At 41.7% G+C, this 23,624-nt stretch overlaps 1 protein-coding gene across 6 annotated transcripts in view; it reads right to left on the bottom strand.

The window, feature by feature from the left end:
- Positions 1–17,122, bottom strand: part of LCOR (ligand dependent nuclear receptor corepressor) — a 126,542-nt gene extending 109,420 nt beyond the window's left edge. For 2 of the 6 annotated variants that reach the window (XM_061636257.1, XM_061636258.1), the window contains exon 1: positions 16,890–17,090. In XM_061636257.1, the coding sequence (XP_061492241.1) occupies positions 16,890–16,986 (97 nt within the window). In that variant the 5' untranslated portion in view covers positions 16,987–17,090. Of the gene's footprint in view, positions 1–10,157; positions 10,251–16,524; positions 16,548–16,889 lie in introns of those variants that run through there. The other 4 variants (XM_061636261.1, XM_061636260.1, XM_061636262.1 and 1 more) reach the window with 4 other exon arrangements.
- Positions 17,123–23,624: the final 6,502 nt, after the last annotated feature.

The raw sequence follows: 23,624 nt of genomic DNA, 5'->3' as shown, positions 1-23,624 counted from the left end.
AGAAACGTAGAGATCAACCTCAAAAGCCTGTTTTTGTTGGGAGGACTGGATTTCATTAATTTATGAGGAAAGGTCCAGCCAGCAATGCCGGACGGACTTCCGAACAAGCTCTATCTGATTAATGCGATACGTTTATCTTTTCTTCAAAGAGAAAACGGACTAACAGGCAAGCACCCTTCTTTCTATTATTTTTTTTACTTGGTTTAAATTGTTGCAGCAAAAAGAGATTTGTCAAATGAATCAGCTTTAAAGAACTTCTGGGTGAGCTATAACTCTTCTCTGTTATTCACAAAATTAACAGCTTATCTCTGTTTCTATTGCAAAAAGCTGTCCTGGAAGTGCATTCTAAAGATATAAACAGAAGAGGGATTTCTATTCCGAGGAACATTATATTGTCTGGGACTATTCTCTTTTTGGTCTATTTTATTTTGACGAATCTGCTTCTTCACGACGCCACTAACTGTTTTGATGCTGGGAACTAAATTTGTTTTGTATTCTTGAACATAGAGAGATAAGGCAGGCTGCTCTGTTTATACTGTGATGTCATCAAGCCTGGAATATTAACCCAATTGTTGCTGAAATAAGAAGTGGTTCTTCTTTATTTTTGTTTTGTTTTGTTTTCGTGGTTTTAAAAATGGCAATCAAGAAAGTGGCTGAGAATCTGGAAGTAATTATGTTTCAGAAAATAATGGATGAGATTGAGATAACGAAACAAACCCTGCGACAGGGCAGTAAGGAGCTGAAAATTGAACTGAGCAAAATGACACAGGAGCTTAAAGAAATAGGGGATCCTGTGAGAGAGGAGAATGAGATCAGAGATGAGAAAAGAAAAAATAAAGGGAAGATACAAGCCCTGGAGATTGGAACAAATGTGGAATTGGAAAAAGATCTGGAGTTTATGGATATTAGAAATAAAATCTACTGTTTGGAATTTAACGTTATCTCTGAAGAAATTAATGAAGATATTAGAGATAAAGTTATCAATGGCTTGGATAATCTTCTGGACTGGAATGACGTGATGGAGCTTGATATAGAGAAAATCTATGGAATTAACTGCAGCCATTTGACAATGGAAAAACTCTCAAGAGATGAGCCAGTGCATTTTGTAAAAAAGAAGAACACAGATATGACTTTACAACAATATTTCAGCAACTTATTCAGAATTGATGGCAAGAAAATATTTGGGATAGAGGAAATTCCCATCAGACTCTTATTATATGACTATGGCTATGACAGCAAGATTATTATGGAATACTGATAATGGAAGATTGGACACTGAAATTACTGGACTTAACAGGACTATTGAAGATGGAAGATGGAATTAATAGGGATAATGGAATAATGGCTATTGAAATTATTGGACCTAACAGATTTTGATGAGATGGATTAATCGATATGTTTATTTGGACTATGGTTATGACAATAAGATTATTATTATTATTAACGAGATGGATTAATCGACATGTTTATTTGGAGAAAAATTGATAGATATATTTCTTAAAGAATTGAAACCTCTCTTTGACTTTTTGTGGGAAGAATAAAGTAATGTTTATGAGATTTGATGATTAATTAAGATAACTACTGGAGGAAAGTGATTTTATAATATAATTTAAGAGACAGGATTGTTATATATTGTAGACCTATAACTGATTTGATCTGCGACAAACGGGAAGTCAACATTTTATTTTTTGTTTAATCATTTTTGTTTTGTTTTGTTTTTTGTCTTTGAATGTTTTATGATTTTGTTTTGTATGTTTTATGAAAATTTGAATAAAAATTATTGTAAAAAAAAAAAAGATCATCTGGAGTTTTATTTTTGATCCCTTTCCTATTGATCCTAACATGAAATTCACTTTTGTCACAGCTACAGCACACTGCACTGCTATTTTCACTGAGCTATCCATCATAACTCCAAGAACCCTTTTCCTGCTCATTCACCACCAACTCAGATGCCATTACACTCTCTTTCTCTCTCTCTCTGTGAATCAAAAATTAGGCAAAACTGTGGCACTGAATGGGTCAAGGCAAGGATTTGGGTACTGAGTGTGTGAAGGTATACTCCTAGCCCCAGGGGCATAAAGAGCTTTCAGAGATTCATCCTTCCCTCTAAATAATGCAAACCCAACCATAAGCATGGGTATTAAGATAGCAACTGGAATCCCAGTTTAAAGGATTTTTAAAGGTTTTTTACAAATTCAAAAAAGCAGCATGATTTCTTTCTTAAAAGTTCAGGAGATGTACATTTTGATTTCCCAATCATCATCTTATGTCAGCCCATAGGCTCTTCCATAGTCTTTTAGGCAATTCAATACCATTCACACTAGACCAATGCCATGAGCAGAATCCAGTCCAATCCACTCAATAGACCAAAGACCAAGACTTCACTCTATAGTCCCATATTTTATAGATGGGGGGGAGGGTGTGTCAGGGAGCAATAAGTACCATAGACTGGGGGGGAGGGTGGACAATCTAGCAATTCAGCAGATTGGGTTACTTTCTATCCAGTCTCACCAATACACAGAAACACACTCTTGCTATCTTTTGATCTAAAGGGAAATTGCAAGACATGTTCTAATGACTTGTGCACAGTGGGACATTTAGACAGGATACATAGTCAAACTCTGGTTATTCTCAATCAGACACTATCAGAATGTTAGCTCAGGTAAGCAAATAAATGTGCATACTTTAAAAAGGGGAGATAGGTATGAAGTCAGATACCAGTCACAACTTCATGCAAAGCAAGATCCTACATCTGAGAAAGAATACAACATTCTAATATAGCACAAATATCAAAACTATTTTAAAAAATCAAGGAGTCCCTTGATTACACTGAGGGAGACAAGGCATTGCCAACATGGTACTGTATAGTACACAGTATTGGATTTGGACAGAGACGCGAGTTCAAATTACCACTTAGCCATAAAGCTCACTCTCAGCCTAACCTATTTCATAGGGTTGGTTTGAAGTAATTCCCTCACATATGCCATCATCATCGTGATATTGCTCTGCGATGGTGCTTCTAGCCCCCAGATATGCACAATCATGGCTTGAGGATGGGCTTAGTTTTGAGATCAATTTCACAGCTGAAGTCTGATGCCACTGTTCTTGCAAACTTAAGTATGTAGATTTACCTTTGGGTAAAGCAATCCTGCAACTTCTGGTTCTGTTAATCAAGAGGTAGATTGCCTTTGCTATTTCTATAGGGATTATTCAAAAATAAGAACTTCAGACCAAAATGTACATACATTATATATATGTCTGTCTCTGTCTCTCTCTCGGTGCTCAGAAGAATGTTGTTGCTTCAACTGGAGATATGCTTTTATTTTCCAGTTATTTTTGCTGCTTGCCAAGGTCTACCAAGAATGAGTTTACCTTAGATTACACCAGCATAGCACATTAGCCCACAAAAAAGGCAACAAAATTGTTTTATTAGTCCACAAGCTTACACCCACACAAGTAATTTGCGACACTCTGACTGCCTCTCTTCCAATATGCAAAAACCTCAATTCCTTGTTGCAATTTTTACTTGCCATACTAACTAGCAAGTGAATGTTTATAAACCTGCTTAAAACAAAACTACACACACAAATTATTTGAAAGTCATTTGTTTTCAGAATAAGGAGGGAGAAAGAGGGTTAAATGAGTTGCAGGGAAGCTTTTATTTAAGTGTCTTGTTTCCTTCCCTCCTATCCCAGTCCAGTTGATGTTGCATCCAAAATTGGTTACGTGTTATAATTTTGGTGAGCTAGTAACATTTGTGGACTTGTCTGCAATGCTGTCCTACAACATTCATGTAGTTCCCTACTTTGCTTCATATAAGTGTATGAGTAAGAGCAACCAGCCAACAGAACATGGCCTTAGGATGCAGAAAGACTTCAGAGAAAAGACTGCAAAAATGGGATACATGTTTATTAGGAATTGTATGTTAATTCATTTGGCCACAGGCAGGACATGAGTGAGTTAACTCCATAAATCTCTTAAAACTCTTCAAGAGATTCATTTAATCTGCATCACTTCCACCTTAACAAAGACCTCTGGCTGAATATCCTATTGAAGTCAAATATCAAATATGGACTATGCATAACCTCTAAAGATCAGGTTGACTTCCCATAAATTATCAACATCCTCCACATATATCCTTTCTATGCAGGACACTGCACATAAACCCCATGGGTAGTATTAACTGGGTCTATTCTGAGTGGACTAGCACTGAAGTTAACAGATATGACTAACTTAGGTTAATTAATTTCAATGGGTCTATTAGGAATAGGATTTAGTTGAATGCAACCATTAGTACACAGTCCCATGTGCCGAATACATGTTTCAGAACATTCAGAAAAATAATCACACATATTCATCATGTGATGAACATGTACATAGCACAGGTTTCATTTTTAAAAAAGGAGAATCAATGCTGCAAAGATAGGGTTGGAAATGTGTGGGTGCTACTTGTTGAAATATTAGAAACCAAAGGAATTTCAGAATAAAATTCCCAGTCATTAAGAGAACGGTGCTGCAGGACCCTGAAAGCTTCATGCTTTTCCACGACCAGCAACAGCAAAATAACTTATGCAAAACAAAAATTGCTATGCAAAGAGAAGTCATGCCTATTTGCTCAATATTCATAATTTATACAAGCTGTAGAATTCAGTTTCTTGTTACCAAAAGAAAAAAGAAAACAGCCAAATACACTGTGCCCTTTACTAAAAGCATATAAACCTCTACTAATAAACATACTTTATATAGCAAAGTGTTCGAAGAATTTCATACATATTATGAGGTAATCTTTACAGAAACACCCTGTAAAGTAAATCAGTATTATTGTCTCCATATTGTGGTTAGGGGCTGAAGCTGAGGGAGTGCGACTTGCCTAAGGTCACTCAGTAATTCTGGGAAAATGTGAGATTTGTGCAAGGGACTTCCTGATTCATAGTTCAATCTCTTAGTCACTATAGTATCCCAGTTCTCTGCTGACATCATGTAACTGCCATACATCCCGATACAAAAACCTAACTGACATGGACAAAACAAATCTGCAGATCCCAGTTAATTGTTGCCTCTACTTCATGTGAAGTGGTAACTGCTCTGGCAGACTGTATCTTAACCTTCTAGAGGATATGGAGGAGGTGGGCAGGAGAAAAGCAGCACATCATTTGGCTTTATGTACTTCAAGCGTTAATCTACCTAATTATAAATGATTTGTCTCACTTTCTCGAAATATAGATCATGTCAATAGCAATAGCAGCCGAACAACAATCTGTTCTACCCAAAGTGCAAGAGACCACCATTTCTTCATCATGACAGAAACAGCTCTATGGAGTTCTTAAGAGGATTATTGCATATTTCCCCCAATTGCTTTAATACTGCTTAGAGCGGAATCAAATAAATTTGAACAAATTATTCTTCTGCAGGCCAGACACACCTTCACACATCACAATCAATGATTTTTTTAAAACAATGTTTGGCTCTCTGTATGGGCAACAGCAAATAGTCAATGCTGAAGTCAGGGTTTCTAAGGTATCATTCACCTGAGAATTGTTTCCTCAATTCAGCAACATCCTGCCAAAGGCCCTTGCTGGCAGTTTGCATATTATTTACACTGGATGACAACACTTTTCCTTCTCATTTAATATTAATTAGAGTGGTCCAAGGGGAAGAAATTTCATTTCTTCCTGGATAGCCAGAGCAAAACTTGGCCAATGAAATCCACTCCTATAACTATCATTAATGTTTCTAGGACAATTGGCTGCTGAGAAATCTCTTATGAAGTAGTCTAAAATTTTGGGCTGCCATCACTACCCAATCCCAAAATTGTGACTGCCAGTCTTCCCCACTGCTGGCTTGATAGAGATAATTGCCTCCGCTCACCACCAAAGGAAGTCGTCCCCCCCCCCCAATCTTTCCTGCAGGATAAGAAGGTGCACTTTTTGGACTAAACAGACGAGAAGCCTTATTGTAACTGAGTTGTTTCTATGTTATTGTTTAGTTTTATTGCTGAGTTTTTGATGTTCTTGATGTTTTATGTTTTTGCTTTGTACATCGCTCAGAGTGGCTGGGTACCAGCCAGATGAGCGACAAATAAATCAAATAAATAAATAATAAGAGCAAGTGGGTTTCAGCCATTGCTCAGTGGGGGAGCTCTGGCCCTTCCGCTGAGTAATGACTCAAGAAGGATCCTCCTGCCAGGAACCTCTGCCACCTCATTCTTGCGGAAAAGAGTGGGGATCTGGTCAGCATTATCAGCTGCTCAGCAGCGGGCTCAGGGCCCTTCTGCCAAGCAACAACTGAAGAAGCCTCTCCCTCCTGTGGGAAAGAGAGGCAGGGATATGGGGGATTCAGCTTATGCTGGGCAGCAGCGCTTGATGCCCTGCTATCAAGCAGCAGGAAAGAAGTCCCCTGTGGACGGTTTGTCACTCTGGGGACAAGGTACTCCAGGATCCTTGGACCACACAGCTGCAATACCACACTTAGCCTTCCTCCCAACTTTGGATGAAGAAAGAGGCAGAGATGGCCTGCACATTTCTGGGATGATCTTTGCCCACCTCCAAGTTTTCAAATTTGGGAAGAAGGCTGGCCACTCCTCATGTTCAAGGACACACTTGGTGGCACTTCTCAGCCAGCAATTTGTCATTCAGGATTTCCTTATGTAGTTACCAGAATGAAGGCCTTTACGTGCATTTATCTTGCTGCCATTTTTATGGTCAGTAAGAATAAGCAAATTAAAAGCTTATTAACACATGGTGATTTTAACAGGAACAAAGGAATCATACACACATGAAAGAATTTTTATTAATCCATAGAAGCTATCCCTGCACTAGACAAATACAGAGCTTCCCTTCCCTGGGTAGTAGCGCTCACTCTCGCACCCTCCCTCCCTCCCTCCCCACACACACTTAACATCTCTACCGTATGCCACTCGTGTTGGTAGTATAAACTGACATCCAGGAAGAGTTCATACATTACAATCCCCACTTTGCTTGGTTGTACTTTGCACTCTAGCATGGGATGGGTTCTCATACCTGTCCCATGGGGATGAGAAACCTGAGCTACCATCCTTCAGAATAGACAACAGTGTACTAGATTAAAGGTTCCCAAACTGTGGTCCATGGACCACCAGTGGATTGCAAACTTCATTTAGGTGGTCTGTGGCATGCCTGCATTATATAGTCATATTAATTTTTAATTCTATTTTTATTGCTTCTTTTATTTCGTATATTGTACTTTATTGTACAGTAGGGCCCCGCTTTACAGCGCTTCACGTTACAGCATTCCGCTAATGCAGCGGTTGTCAACTGCAGAAAGGCCCCGCTTTTACAGCGCTTGTTCCGCTTTTACAGCTTTTTTTTGCCGTTGGGCGCCATTTTGGTCAATGTTAGTCAATGGGTTCCGCTTTACAGCAGTTTTCACTTTACAGCGGAGGTCTGGAACGTAACCCGCTGTATGAGTGGGGCCCTACTTATAATTTGAATTCTATACCATTTATTTCTATCAAAGGAATAAAAGTAATAAAAATACAATTAAAAATCATACAGCATCTAACACAGTGCATTATGATTGCTACAACAGGCAGAAAATTCATTAAGTAGTCTGCCAAGACCCCCAGCAATTTCAAGTGGTCTGTGAAAAAACCAAGTTTGTGAATCAATGATCTAACCTGGTGTATGGCAGCTTTCTGTATTATTGGAAGGAAAGCAACAGCAACATTCTGATTCCTTATGCTTCACCTCAATCACTGAGAAAGTCAGGTGGGGCACTCCTTGGGGTTCCCCGAGGTTCAGTCAGCTTTTATTAAGGACCAGGGCTTTACAGTGGCAGGCCCTACCCTCCCTGCCAGTAGAGGTTCAGCAGGAATTCTTTCAAAGTGTGTTATTCAGACAGGTCTTTCCGATGTGAGGTGTTTGTTTTTTTAACAACCACTATTTATTGGGGTTTTTTACTGATATTTTTATTGGTGTTTTTATTTATCTTATTGTAATTTTGTATGCTGTATGCCGCCTTGCAGCATGTTTATGGAAATATTTCAAAAAATAAATAAGTATTAAGCTGACAGTCCTCATCAGGTATTTTGTTACCAAACACAGGCAGAGATTTTGCACATCACCTGCTACCCAGCTGTTTTGACAGGATATGCCAGGGACTGAAATGCAAAGTATGAGCTTTGCCACTGAGCAATGATGCTTCTAGGACTGGTTACATGGGGGGGGGAGTCTTGCTTTGGCAGAGTTCACTGGAGCTACAGTCTCATTTCATAGGAGACATGGTAAATTTCTTTAGGGAAAAAGTTTTGAGAATGACTAAAGTACTTTTGCTAATGATAAACATTTGTGCTTTTTACCTACATCAGTCCTCCTTATGAATATAATGAAGCTTCAGATATAAATACCTTATATAAAAATGTGAAGATTTGGGGGTGAGCCTAAAATACCAGAATGTACATCATAAATAGGGCTCCATGCAACATTACTTCTAAGCAGTTATTTTCAAGTCCTAAAATAAAAGTCCGTAACAATGGAAGGCAAGATTCTCAAAATGAATTCTGTGCCAGATTCTCTGTTATCCTTGCGCAAGACAGCATGTACGCACAGAACAAACAGCCCTATATGTTTTCTTCATATTAATAATCTGCAATACTAATATTACAAGAAATGACCTATGAAAGTTCCATGTGGGAAGCGGGGTTGTCAAGCTAAGTTTGCCTTGGGATGCCAATTTACCTTCCTTCCCTCTGACCCTTCCACAAAACAGCCTCCACTTAAATACTTTGCTTGGAGGGGTAGAAATTGGTCTCAGAGGGTGTACATCCAGCTCCTCCCACTTTGAAGCCCTAAAACCCTTTAGCCTAACTCCCAGCACCAGCTGGCCAAGGGCTCTCTGCTGCCAACATTCCCTAGCAGCTTGCATACAAAGCTATCAGCCTCCACTTGTTTGGGGGTTTGAGGTGGGCATGAGAGGTCATTTGCACCCTTAGTGTTTTTTCCACAAGGGTACGAGATTTCTAAATTCGGATGTGACTGTCTTCTATTCTGCTGTCCTATCCAAGCACACTTCCACAATCAATATCCACTGGACCTGATCCTACGAAATATCTGTCCTGCTCCTTTAAGTTCATCTAGGATTGGTGGCTCCAACTTTGCTCCCCAAGAAGGGCACAGAGCTCTAGGGAAGGAGTGCTGATCCCAACAACTACAACAACAAACACAAAGGACAGCAGTGATAGGAAAAAGTATCTGTCCCTTCTGATTCTAGGTAGAGAAGGAGAGCTCTATTATGTCTTCCTGTATTTTTGCTTTCTCTTTCACTTCAGAGTTTATGAGGAGGATGAACAGAGGCAAGCACACACATTTCTCAAGTCACAGACAGGGCTGATTTCACTGTTAGAGAAAGCTCTAAGAGGGACCTGACCATATACCAACTGTTTTGCATTTAGTAGATGCCAAACAAACATTTAAAATATAGTAAGAGAATGTTTTAACACTGGCCTGATTTAGGTATACTTATCCAATTATTAAGTTGTCAATCAATCCAGCTCATTAGAATAAATAAATAAGCTCTTATAGCAATAGATATCAAAGTCATGCATTTCCAGCAATTTACAGCTTCCCTACTCAAGATGGAGCCTTTACTGCGAAAGACTGGTATTTAGCTGTGGAACACTTGGGCTATTCTGAAAATTAAAAATAATGGGAAGTACAATGCCATCATTTGTGTGTTTTAGATACTAAAGTCTCTACAGACTAGAATAATTTCAAAGTATATCCACCCATTTAGCTACTTAAACTATCTTGCACAATCACCTGAATGTAAACTATTTTATTTACTATAACCACAAAGTGTTTTTTTCTTTTTTCGCAACACAGATACCTAAATCAGTACATTTGGATTTATTTTAATTAGAAACACTGAGCTTTCTTAATTCTCATTTGATAATGGGAACAGACACTAGTCAGTGCTTCCAAGAACCTATCATATCTGGATTAATTAGGCTTTTGGCACACATTTTGAACATCTTGGCCAAATTTTACAGAAGATCTGTAAGTTAACTTTCTTCATCACTGGCATTTATAAGTGCCACAAAAGCCAATCGTAGCCAAACAACCAATGTACAAATAGTTATTGGCAACATAATAAAGGAAGGAAAATGGTTTAAGTATACTAACATCCTAGTCTTGGGGCATCCAGTCAAGCTACGCAAAGAGGTGTTTTTGTCCCTTGCATACTCCCAAATGTGGAAGTAGGATCAGAAACTGGATCTGGAAGAAAGGGTAAACAGCATGTTAGTAAAATTCACAGATGGCACTACATTGGGTAATGTTGTAAACATTAGCAGGAACAAAAATATAAATGAATTTAGGAACATAACGAAGGAAAAAGCATCACATTTCAGGAAAGAGTGCCAGTGACATGCAATAAAATTCTAGCACAAGACAAAAATGATCAAAGAAACAGAGGACTAGTTCTAATAGATGAAACATGGATAAACAGAACTGCAAGAGATCAGTAAGTGAATAAGTGTCAGCATAGAGTGATTGTACACGGTACACAAACTTGGTGCGCAAGCAGAACTTCCCCTCCTTTGTCTCCCCCTGCGCACCTCCCCAAATCTGCTTTGTGGGATGCATGGAGGGTGGAGATCTATTGCACAAGTTGAAGTTGTTCTGTTCATGCAGTGAGGTCACACTTCAGTTGTATAATGCTCAGCAAAGCAGGTAATAAGTAAGTCCCTAGGATCAATCTAGAATTTTGCCTACATAAAAAAAAAAAAATCAAGGAAATGGAGACATTTTGCCAGTGGTTAGCATGCAACAAACTAGGTATGCAGATGTAGTGGGAAAAGACACACGGTAGTATTGAAAGGAAGGATTCAAAACTGAGAATGGAAGATGAAGTAGAGCAGCCTTTCCCAACCTTTGGGTTCCCAGATGTTGCTGGCCTACAAGTTCCATCAGCCCCAGCCAGCATGGCCAATGGTCAGGAATTATGGGAACTGTATTCCAGCAACTTCTTGGGACCCAAAGGTTGGGAAAGGCTGAAGCAGAGGAAATAGATGTCTAAAAGGGGAAACGGGATGAGGAAGGAAACACCAAAAAAAGAGCGGCAAGGAAACAAGTGATGCACATTTCTCTTTCAAAATGTAACTAGAAAATGAATTTGTACAGTTATTTATTCCTTTGTACATTATTGGAGGAACAAAAATGCAATGGATATTAGGATTTGCATTTTTCTGCCCGGATCTCTGGCCAATTGATATTGGACCATCTTTTCCAAGTTGGTCTTTCCCTTAATAGGGATAAGAAATTAAATTCAGTACTTAAGTACAAGAGAAATGCAGTGTAGCTGCTTTTCTTAAAATAATGCATGTCTTTTAATATGAAAACTTTTGAACAAGGATTTGCAGGATAAATGCAAAAGTGGGAAGAGTTTCAGGTGGTTTTCACTGGTAAGAAAACAAAACATTCACACGTTTGTTTCCCTGCACTAGAGTCTCTCCCAGCTCTTTCTCTCCCCAACAGAATTTCACTCACACACAAAATAACCAAGCCTTATTAAACTGGAATGAAAAGAATTAAGCAAGTGTGTATAAATTACTATGCTGACTGTGGTCACAGACTCTAGAATTTAGTCTAGAAGTACTAATGCCCCATGTTTTTTTAATGCAAGTAGAATGCTCTGTAAAATCTCATGGTCAGATGAACATAGCATATTTTTTCTCAGCCAAGGAAAATTGGAATAAGCATATGAACTAACAGGGGCATGTTCCTCAGAGTAGGTTCCAGAGTTTTAATACCCACTGAGCTCTCACAACAGACATAAAAACTGCAACTACTTGGTATAATTTGGACCAAGTTCAAAGCTCAAAGCAACATATACCATCTGGCAAAGGTTTGTTTAAGCAAAGAAATATCTAACTGTATGATGAAAAAAGGAGTTCTTGCTTATTTTTAGCACATGTTTGAGATGATGCAGAAGAGAGGGGTTTCCTTTATTAGCCACAAAAGTTCCATTGTTCCTTCCTGCACAATGAGGGTGATACATTAAAATATCCATGCATATCACTTAACCAGACATATCTTAGGTCTGAAAACAGTGTTAGAAGATGTTTTGTGTACAGAGATAGCTGTATTCAACATACATATATCATGCCATATATGAAGGGCATTCATATTCTGTCTGTAAAACACATACAAGCTAGGGCTCAACTCTTCTCCCAGTTATTACTTACAAACTTATGGGCTTCCCATAAGCATTCTGAAAACAGAACGCTGAACTCTGTAGCTAGAGCATGTGCAGGCCTCTCAAATACTGTGCATTTTGTTGAACATTTATGTTGTTTTAACATTTTTTACCGCTCTGCAAAGCCCTGATTATCGGCACATTAGGTGCTGAGCAACCAGAAAATCCTGCAAACAGCAGTTAGCAAGAGCAGTCTCTATATTCAAGATCAAATTAATAAGCACAACTGTTTCACATCTGGGGGGAAAACCATCAGGATATTCAAGATTTATAATATGCATCAGTTGTAATAGATTTCATATTTTAACTTCTATACAATGTCTAACATTGCAAAATAATAAACAGACATTAGAAAAAACAAACTATAGCTGCACACTCAGCTACAACATTCCCAAGTTGAGATGTACAGTACTTGATTTGCAATCTATATAGTTGTCTACAATGTAATGATTATGTAGACCCTACATTATAATGAATTTTAGTTCTCTAGGGTGTTTATAATTTTAAAAAGGCTTAGATCCCAATCCAGCAAAGGTGCAGCACATGCACAAAAGCCAAAGCGTGTGCACATTGGGATTTATAGAGCCATTTTCCCTTCACTACTCAGAGAAGCATACAAAGTGGCTTCAGGGGTCTATTAGTGGAGATGCTAAAGAAGAAAGAGAGACAGTTGAACCCCAATACTGGCATATGCACTTTGACAGGAAATAAAATATACATGTGCATTTCATTAGATTGCAAAGAAAATTGCCATTTTGTTCATTGAACGGGTTATAAAAATTTACCAAAGCAGTGAGGGAATCTATTTTCTAGTCTTCACTGTGCTCCTAATTTTAAGTATCATATTCCAATTTCACAAAATTACTTATTTCAGAATCTGGGGCCAGAAAAGTGTGTCACTATGACACCTGTCAGGCTACTGCATAGAAATCCTAAAATATCACTTGCAGAAACATTCAGGTATTAGGTAACAAAAGATACCTTGTGAATTACTTTTTATCAATACCAAAAAAGCAATCATAAAAATAAAGCCCGTCAACTTTGTTCCCTGCATTATTAAGTAGTATACTAATTCAAAGTATCAGACTTCTATCTGAAACAGCTCATATTTCCTCCAGATGTTCCAAATCAATGAGATTCATATCAAATCATGCAAAACACACTCCTGCTTTCCAAAACATTTAAGAGAAATCAAAACTATAATTCAGAGCTACACTATTAGTATGCCATTTCCCCCTAACAGTTATATTACTTTACAGAAGTGTGGCATTCAACATGCAGATCAAAATCTAGCTATCTTAGCATGTAACCTTCCGGGCACCCATTATTATAACACTTTTTATTACAATACACAGAAATTTGATAACTTGTAAAGTGATAAAGTGGTAATCATTTCAAACGTAAATTGCTGGCCTGGCATCCAGGCAAATAACCTTGTTTCTGACATGCAAGTCAAGCAAGTCAAGCAAGTCACAATACTTGTTTCCAGATCCTGAGCAATAAGGAGCTCTCTCTTACTCAAGACCTATTTCACTAAGAATAGAACTAGCATATATCCCATTCAGTTTTTAACAAATCATCCGGCAGCTGAACATTGGTTAGATTATAATTTTATCTAAAGAACCAATCTGACCACATTTAACAACCTTCTTTTCTAGAAAAATTTAAAGCATTATATTGTTAAAAATTCCTGGATATGCCTTTACCTTACCTCCTTAAATAGATCTATTAAAAATGCCTCAGTAAACAAAATGAAGATCAAATGATAATATTGTAATATGGTTTTATGTCAGCCTAGCCAAAGACCATTAACACGAATAAAATTACCAATTTCCTTCTGTTTCCCCCATTTGTTGCCTTATACCAAATCAGACCAAGGATATTTAATGCAGTGCTATCAGCCTGTATGGCAATGGAACCAGAACTTTGCCTCTGAAGCCATAGGTAGTTCTCTTTCCCAGCCCTACTGCCCAAGATCAAACCTAGAGTCCTGTATGCAGACCACAACACATGCTCTGCTCCACACCTATATCCCCACCCACTAAAGTTTAATTCAGAATGGCCTCATAAATACAAATGGTGTACTTCTACAGAAAAAGATCAGGGGGAAAATATAACCTATACTAATTACACCCTGGCAGTTTATGAAACAAACACATCTGAGACCTCATAAAACTGATCAATTTGAAGTTCAAACTGTTAGGTGCAATGCTATCAAGATAAAATATCACCAACACAATTATACTTTGGACCTTCTAAAATGTTTTTGTACTTTACCTCCAAAAATAATCTGGATGACTAGGTGATTAACCTTCACAGCTTAGTCATTTCTTTCATATCTTTTGTTTACACAAATGGGGGGGAAAGTGCACCCAAATAGATACTGAGAATGCAGGGGGAGGAAAAAGCAAAAGAATTATAGCCCCTAAATTGTATGTTCATTTTTTCCAAATCTGTAGCCCTTATTATTGCTAATACTACTATAACTGCCCCAATTCATTTGGGTGATATCCAACTAAGTAGAGGAGACCCACTGAAATCAATAGATGTAAGCCCACTGATTTCAGTGAGTCTACTCTGAGTATGACTAACATTGGATATTACCTTTGAGTTTGCAGACATCTTTAGTATTTCTGCCCAAGCTTCAGAGTAAAACATCAGTAGCAATGGTCTTTGAAAATCACAGAATGTCTAACAATAAAACAGAAATGCTCACAAACATTAACTGGGATAACAACTGCTGGTGATGACCTCAAATAATTGGAGCAGGTATGCGTAGAGATTGTTAGCTTTCTAGTATACTGTAGCCCTCAGACATAAACACAACTGAAGCCCAAAAAAGATACTAGATGAAGAATGTATTTGTGTTCAGTTCCAACAGGCAGAGGAAGTACTGTAGTAACAGGTAGATTCTAATCCAAATAAATTCAAAGCACACATTTCTCCTCAAGAAAAATTCTAATGCATTATTTGTCTCTTTCCTAAAAGGCAAAAAAGAGGCCAATTTTTTTTAGTCAACAAATTACCTCTGAACCACCTTCTTGAGATAATCAACTACGTCACTCAGATGTGCTTTCAGTTGACAGTATCCTCTCCTAAGCTCTGGTCTTTTTGATACAATTGAACAAGTATGACAATTTACTAAATATTAAGTGTTTCCTGTTACAAGGAAACAAGCAGGAATATCTCTACAAGTTTATATTGAGTAATTGCTAACTACAGTTATAAAATTAGAACTACTTCTTAAGCAAGAATTGGGGATGGTGTTAAATTGCAATTAAGAAAAGCAGGCAGTGGTACAGAATTTTAGGGTGACCTGCAGTTAACATGATCCATCATCCTTCCTTTGCTGTCTAGGAAACAAGAGCTCAGTTTAAACCGATCTGCTTCTACCGCCCCTTACACAATAAATACCCTGTGTTTTAAGATAATAAGGCTGCTACCCTAACACACTTACGAAGTAGACCTCATTGCAAATAGTTTTATTACTCCCAAATAAACATGCATAAGATTGCATTGTAAATTTAGTACTATGAAATGTGTCCCTGTGTATTAATGAAGGTATTGTCTTAACATGCAGGAATGATGCATTATTTTCTAAAAGAATCAAAGGGGAAAGCATACAGGATTTTAAAGATGTTTAAAAGGGCACCACACACTCTTTTAAATGTTGAAAAACACCTATATTTCATCTTAAAGAACCTTTAGCTTGAAGATCTACTATTATTATACAGAATATCCCCCTCTTAACGAAACTGCACCTTTTAACCTGCATCCATATTTTATAAAAAGTAAAGGTGATCTCCATAACAGTTTATGAGGATTCCAATTATAGTTATTCTATTGGAAAACACAGCAATCTATTCATCCTCACAATCCTAAGGATTTGAAGGAATACTCTCTTTTCAACAAGAGGTATCAAAATAAGTTTTAGGGTATATTTTGACTAAAATCTAAAAACATTTTGCAAGGTAGATCGGTGGTATTTCGCCAAATACACGCCCCTGTACACAACTTAGCAGTAGGGCATACAACTGAGCAGGACCATAGCTCCTTGACCATGGCCACAATGTGGCTGAAAAAAGGGAAGCAAGGAGCAAACAGATGAGAGGAATAGGGAGGTGATAATGATCTGTGTGCAAAAATCTGGAAATAGGAGAGGGGCGTGGTCACCCCGGAACAATCCTACTCTGCCATCAGCCCATCTAGGATAACTTTCCCAAACCGCATCAGCTTCTGACCGTGGGCGTACATAGCAGGGCAGGGGGTAACCGAAACCCTTCCTTCCCTTACCCATTTCGGCGGACATAGCCAAGCTCACCCCCTTCCCCCAAACAAAGGGCCCTCTTCTCCCCCCCCCCCGACGAGAGGGGGCGGGGGAGAGACGAGAGAACAGGCCGGAGTGGGCGGGGCGGAGCCTAGGCCGCGGTTGCTCCGTGAGGCGCGAGGAAGGGGGAGGGGTGTGAGGCGCGCGTGGAGCGGCTAATCCGCGCGGGAGGAAGCGCGCACAGTCGGGCAGCCGAACGAGTAGGTGGGGGAGGGGTTCAGCGCTCTCTCCCTCGCTGTGCGGTGAGAGATGAGGGGAAGGGGGCTTTCACACAGCGGTTATCTTCGCATCCGCCCACATACTCCGCTCCCCTCCCCCCTCGGTCCCTCACCCACACAGCGGAGCAGCCGGTGTCGCCACGAGTCGAGCTGGTGGCGGAAGCCGCGCCTCTCGATGGAGCACTCCTGCCGCCCGCACAGACTCGCCATCTTCTGGGGGAGGGGCCCCGAGCCGCCGCCGCCGCCGCCGGCACGCCCGCCGTTTGCGTCACTTACACGTCACCGCGCACAGCCATGCGGAGGCGAGGGGGCCGCTGCTGGCAGCTACCGCCCAAACCAAGGGGGGGAGTTGGTACCATGGCAACCTAAGCTTGGCTGTGAAGGTTGAAGCTTTTTCTGTGGGTAGGCCCAGTATTAACGGGAGAAAGTATTGGCTCCTCTTTTTGCGCTAGTTGGGCAATTGACTGTATGTATAGAGCGCACCTGTACTGCGGTTGCCGATGGGTTAGATCCAGGCAATTAAAAATGGAATAGAAAGGAAACAAGGGCTTAAAGCTGAAAGTGAAAATGGGCACGAATCCGACTTTATGGGATGAATCTAGACTAAGGCTGCAATGTAATACATGTCTACTCAGAAGTAAACTCCATTGGGCTCAATGGGACTTAGTCCCAGGTAAGTGTGTATTGAATTGCAGTCTCTTTCACGGTTAGAGTAAAAACCCACAGAAAAATTGACATGAAAACAATGCAGTAGGGCCCTGCTTTACAGCGCTTCGCTTTACAGCGATTTGCTAATACAGCGGTCTCAATTAGATGCAATTAGACTAAAGCCCCACTCATACAGCGCTTGTTCCGCTTTTATGGCAGTTTTGGGGCATCGCACGCCTTTCTATTCAATGAGTTCTGCTTTACAGCGGTTTTCGCTTTACAGCGGGGGTCCGGAACATAACCCACCGTATGAGTGAGGCCCTACTGTAGATATTTTATTTCAAGCACCTTTATGAAATCTCTAAAAGTCAGTGCACATAGTAAAAAAAATCCCAAATAATTGCAGTTATTGCAAAAAACCCAAATTATTGCAGATGTTATTCTGATTATTTATGTATATGGTATTAAAAATTGCACAGGGTAAAAAGATAAAAGCCCTGCTGGATCAGTTCAAAGGCCAATCTAGTCCAGCATCCTATTCTCAATCAGATGTTTATGAGAAGCTTTCAGGTGGGACCTGACTGCCACAGCATTCTCCCCCTTGTGATGTTTAGCAATTGATATAAAGAGGCATACTGCTGCTGACAGTAGAGGTAAAACATGGCCATCATAGCTAGTCACATTATGATTCTGTATACCAGTTACTGGGAATCAAGTCTGCCTTAAATATGTCATAGTATTTTCATCATGTTTGGCAACAATGTCTACAATATTCTCACATCCCTTGCTACAGCAATCTCCCACACTGTTATTTATTTTAAGCTACATTTACAACGTGAACAATCTCACCTTACTGATGTCATGCTGACATTGTGCATTTAAATCTGATCAATTTTTAAGGATGCCAAATTCAAAAAATGCCAAACTCTACTAGCAGCTGACAAGGAAGAATCCTTTTCAATTTTGCCCCACAGCTTTACCTGTCCCACACAAGACATCAGGTGATGGACAGGTGGGTGTGGTTTGGGCCACACTATGCTATAACCCAAATGGCAAGACTAGCAGGCATAATTAACCGCATACGTTGGAGGTTCCCCGCTGCTGACAAAGCATATATCATCCAGAGCAGGCAATGTTTAGCAACAAAATTGACATTTCTTAGCCCCACTCTTTTAATTAGGCTGTATAGTATAGCTCAAAACACTGCTGTTAAACATCTCCCACTTTGTTGAGTGGTGAGAAATCCCAGTAACAGCACTAGCACATTTAGTTCCTTTTGGAAGAGAGGCGACTGAAAACTTAAGGTGTCTCTCTAATAGCGCTTTAATTACAAATATACAAGGAGTGCATAAGCAGCAAACAGAAGATTCTCCATAGAATAACTGGAGAAACCCCTGAGGCAGTATACAACTTATACAAAATGCTGCGGCTCGACTACTTACAAACTGTCGCCGCCGGGAACACATCACCCCAGTGTTGTTCGACCTACACTGGCTCCCAGTTATTTTCCGGGCCCAATTCAAGGTGTTGGTATTAACCTTTAAATCCCTATACGGTCTCGGCCCAGTTTATCTGATGGAGCGCCTCCAGCGCCACCAACCATGCCGCCCAACAAGATCAGCCACACAGGACCTTCTCTCAATCCCACCAACTAAAACAGCTAGGTTGGCGGGGACAAGAGAGAGGGCATTTTCAGTGGCGGCCCCCACTCTCTGGAACTCCCTCCCGTATGACCTTCGACATGCCCCTTCCCTGGATGTATTCCGCCAAGCTTTGAAGACCTGGCTCTTCAGACAGGCCTTTGGGACTTACGGGGAGGGTTAAATTTTTACGACGAATAGCCTACTACTCTGTACTGGAACTGTTTTATTGTTTTATTGTTATATTGTATTTTATGATGTATTTTATTATGATGTAATGTATTGTTGTTAAATTGTACGTCGCCTAGAGTGGCCATTGGCCAGATAGGCGACCCACAAATTAAATTATTATTATTATTATTATCACATTCCAGCCAAAATCTGTCCCTTACCCTTAGCTGTATTATCAGCTGACAGCTGGTATAGCACAGTGGGGAGGAGATCCTGGCTGAGAGTCCAGAGTCTGTGAGTTCGTGTCTCCTGGGTGTAAAGGGGCAGCTAAAGACCACCCCCACAGTGAGTGGCTCAGGGGTTACGTGCCCTGCCACCTGTGCAGCCTTGGGCAAGCTGCATAGCCCCAAGGAGCCCAGTTGCCCCCCAGCTGGCAGTTGCGGACAAGGAAGGGGCTGGCTTGTGCAGCTGTGGCAAGCTGAGCAGGCAGGCTTAACGGCATTAAATTATATGCCCTGGCCATGAGTGGGTGGGCTCTTGGTCCACTGTACCTAATGGCTATGCTGGCCAGGACTGATGGGAGTTGAGGTTCAAAGCATCTGAAGGGCACTAGCCTGGCGAAGGCTGAACTAAATGCTCATCAGCAGGGATGCTGTGGGTTCCAGAGCCTCAATAGCCATGAGCTCCACACAATTGGGCTTGCCTGCCTCCCATCCCAACATGCCCTTTCCTTTGGCCAGCCAACATCTCCAGTCCACCTACCTATAATGCAGAGCCCCTCCTGCGCCCAGGTGACGCAGACGTTGATCTGGTTCGGGTCCATCACAAACCCCAAGTGCTTCTTCTGCCAGTTCTTGGTAGGCTTTTTGTCAACCTCTGAGCGGGCACACGAACACACCGTGGACACGACCATGGACTTCCATTTGCTGCCTGGATGCCAGAAGTTGCAACCCAGTTAGCCCTGCTCTGACCACAGGGTTGTTGTAAGGCTAAAATGGGGTGGCGGTGGGGAAACACCCCGAGTCCCATGGAGGAAGGGCAGGATAAAAATGAAATCGATACACTAGCTGGAGTAAGGAGGAAATGGCACATTATCTCAGCAAACTCAAAGCCACTTGTGCGCAAGGTGATGCCAATGGTGGGGGCATTTGCAGGGGGAAACTGGCAGGTAGGAAGTGGTTCTTGAACTCTTCTTCCTAGTTCTCCTCAGTAAATTTCATCACAGCCTCCACCCTTCCTAGTCATTTCCCCACTGGCAGGGCTTACATCCAATCTTGGAGGCCAGTTAGGGAAAAACATACATCAAGCACAACCTTTGAAGGAGGGGAAAACCTTTGCAGGGGACAATTAGGAGAGCCTGGCTGGGGGTCCAGAGTCTGTGAGTTCAAATCCCCGCTTGTGTCTCCTGGGCGTCAAGGGCCAGCTAAAGATCACTCCTCAGTGAGGGCTCAGGTGTGACGTGCCCTGCCACCTGTGCAGCCGTGGGCAAGCTGCATAGTCCCAAGGAACCTAGTTGCCCCCCAGCTGGCAGTTGTGGACAAGGAAGGGGCTGGCTTGTGCAGCTGTGGCAAGCTGAGCAGGCCCTAGCCAGCTGGGGAGGACTAGCCTCAGAGGGAGGCAATGGGAAACCCCCTCTGAATACCTCTTACCACGAAATCCCTATTCAGAGGGTCACCATAAGTCAGGATCGACTTGAAGGCAGTCCATTTCCATTTTCCACCCTTAGCTGGAGAAGTGCCATCTTCATCAAGTTCTGACAGTGGATATCTTATTCAAAAACAAAGGTTCTCAACTATCAACCATCTCCTACATTTAACTACCTAGCCTATAACTTGCAATCGATTTAACAAATAAATGGTCAGCCAGCAACTATAACACTACCATAAACTACTTGGAAGTTTACTCTGAGTTAGTAGAAATGTGCTGCTCTGTCTGTTGATGTCAATTGTGCATGTATGATGAGTAGTTAACGTATTTCAGGATTCATTGACATTTCCATTGACAAAGAACGGTGTCCAACTTTGTCCTGTGTTGAGTCACTATTATTTACTGTTTTATTTTCTATTTTAATGTGAGCTACCTTGGGAGGGTTTACCAGAAATGTGGCATACAAATTCTGAAATAAAATGTACCTTCTCACTTAGTCATACTGCTAGTTTTGCCATCACCAAAGAGAGTAGATGTAGTGTTGCAGCCACTCGTCACATGAATTAACAAAATGTGGCGAGCAATGTGTTTTCCAACATATGCCCAAACTTCATAGTTCAGTACCTACCACTCTTCCTTCTATCTCCCTATTTTAGATCCCATATAGGTATTTGCCATATTTGGCACACTAGTATCGGAAGGAACAGTCATCACCTAATTCTGAGAATCAACCTTCCCCAGCCATGTTTAGAGTAATGCAACAATGTGTGTATCACACACAAATATAACACACCTCCTCTGGGAGTGAGTATCTGAGCATCTGGGTGCTTGCTGCTTGCTCCTTAGGGGTGCTGTCTCTCAAGACAGCTGAAGTCCCTGGTAAGTGCTGCAAGGACTGGGACCCGCTGCCTGACCCTGGCTCCAGAGAGAGGCTGCAGTTAACCTTGCAGCCTCTTGCATCAGCTGCTGGCTGTGTCAGGAGGCATAAACGCCCAGCTGCTCTTGGGCAGCGGGTCTGCCACCAGCGGGGTTGCCACCGAAGGGGTGACACCAAAGGGAAGTCCCAAGGGCGAAGGCACTACCCCCTTCTATTGCCTTCCTTTTTTGTTTGTTTTAATTTTCTGTTAAACCAATCTAGAGGAGATTGGTAGTGGGGAGGGTGTGTGGTGCATCTGTAGTTCCTGCACAGGGTGAGAGCCTGTGCAGTGAACTGAATGGTAGGAGAAAGTCGCCAGATGCCTTCAGAATGAGAGTCTGTAACTGGCAGAAGGCTGGCCCTCCCTGGGTGTGAGACAGGAGAAGGAGTAGATGGGCCCTGTGTGAAAAAGTTTGAATGGGTATGACCGTTCCCAATTCTTGCAGAGGCCTTCTGAGATAATTGGCTCTGGCAGGCTTTGTTGGTGGGCTTGTGTTGGGTCCATATCAGCTGTTTAGGAGGAGTCTTAGTACGGAGGAACATGGCTGATGCCACCCCAATTTCAGTGATCATGGGTAGAGGGAAATATAGCCATGGGGATGTGGTGAATTACCGTAGAAGACAAGGGCAAGGCTATCTACACCTTGTTCCTTGCTGCCACTCCTCTCATGGATGGGTTCCACATTGCTCATCTGCTGTGCCCACTGGCCTATGTGTGTTGTTGTTTAACGCCAGATCAGTACACAATAAGATCACTCTCATCCATTATTTGATTGTGGATGAAGGCGCCAATTTGGTGTGCATTATTGAGACCTGGGTGGGTGAGCTGGGAGGAGGAGATCTGACCCAGCTTTGCCCATCTGGATACTCAGTGCAACACCAGCACAGGCTACAGGGACAGGGGGGAGGAGTTGCTGTGGTCTACAGATCTTCCATCTCTGTCACCAGGAAACCACTCTGTCTTGGAGCTGGCTGTGAGGGCCTGCACCTGGTGTCGGGCCAAGGAGACAGTAAACTAGGGTTGCTGCTGGTGTACCATCCACCCTGCTGCCTGGCAGCTTCTCTGACTGAGCTGGCGGAGGCCGTCTTGGCTGTGGTGTTGGAGGAGCCCAGAACGATAGTGCTGGATGACTTCAATGTCCATGCTGAGGCTGCCTCTAGTGTTCCGGCGCAGGACTTCATGGCCTCCATGACGACCATGGGACTGTCTCAAGTTGTCACTGGCCCGATGCATAGAGCAGGACACACCTTCGACTTAGTTTTTGCTCCAGATGGAGGAAGGGGTGGTCTGGAGACGGGGTGGTGGATGTCACCCCATTGTCATGGTCAGATCGCTTCCTGGTGAAGTCCAGACTTATGGCTCCGATCCTTCCCTGCAGAGGTGGTGGACAGATTAAGATGGTCTGCCCCCAGAGACTAATGGAATCCACTGGATTCCTGAATGCCCTAGGGGATTTCCTAGTAGATAGAGCAAGTGACCCTGTTGAAGCCCTTGTCACACTGTGAAACAGTGAGGCACGTCGGCCTCTTGACACGGTTGCCCCCGAGCGCCCTCTCCGGCATTGTGGAGCCCGGTCTGCACCTTGGTACACCAGTGAGCTACGGGCAATGAAACAGGCTGGATGACGGCTAGAGCGCAAGTGGTGAAAGACATGCTGTGAGGCTGATTGGGCACGAGTAAAACATAACCGTGCCTACTGTGTGGGGGTGAGGGCAGCGAAGAAGGCCCACTTCTCTGCCTCCATTGCATCCTCAAGTAGCCGTCCGGTGGAGCTTTTCCGTATTATCAGGAGTCTGTTGACATCAACTCCAGGAAATGGAGTTTT

This window comes from Rhineura floridana, chromosome 7 (assembly GCF_030035675.1).
Source record: "Rhineura floridana isolate rRhiFlo1 chromosome 7, rRhiFlo1.hap2, whole genome shotgun sequence".
NCBI lineage: Eukaryota > Metazoa > Chordata > Lepidosauria > Squamata > Rhineuridae > Rhineura > Rhineura floridana.
The sequence above is the reverse complement of the archived record's forward strand: the minus strand, read 5'-3'. Positions and strand labels throughout refer to the sequence as shown.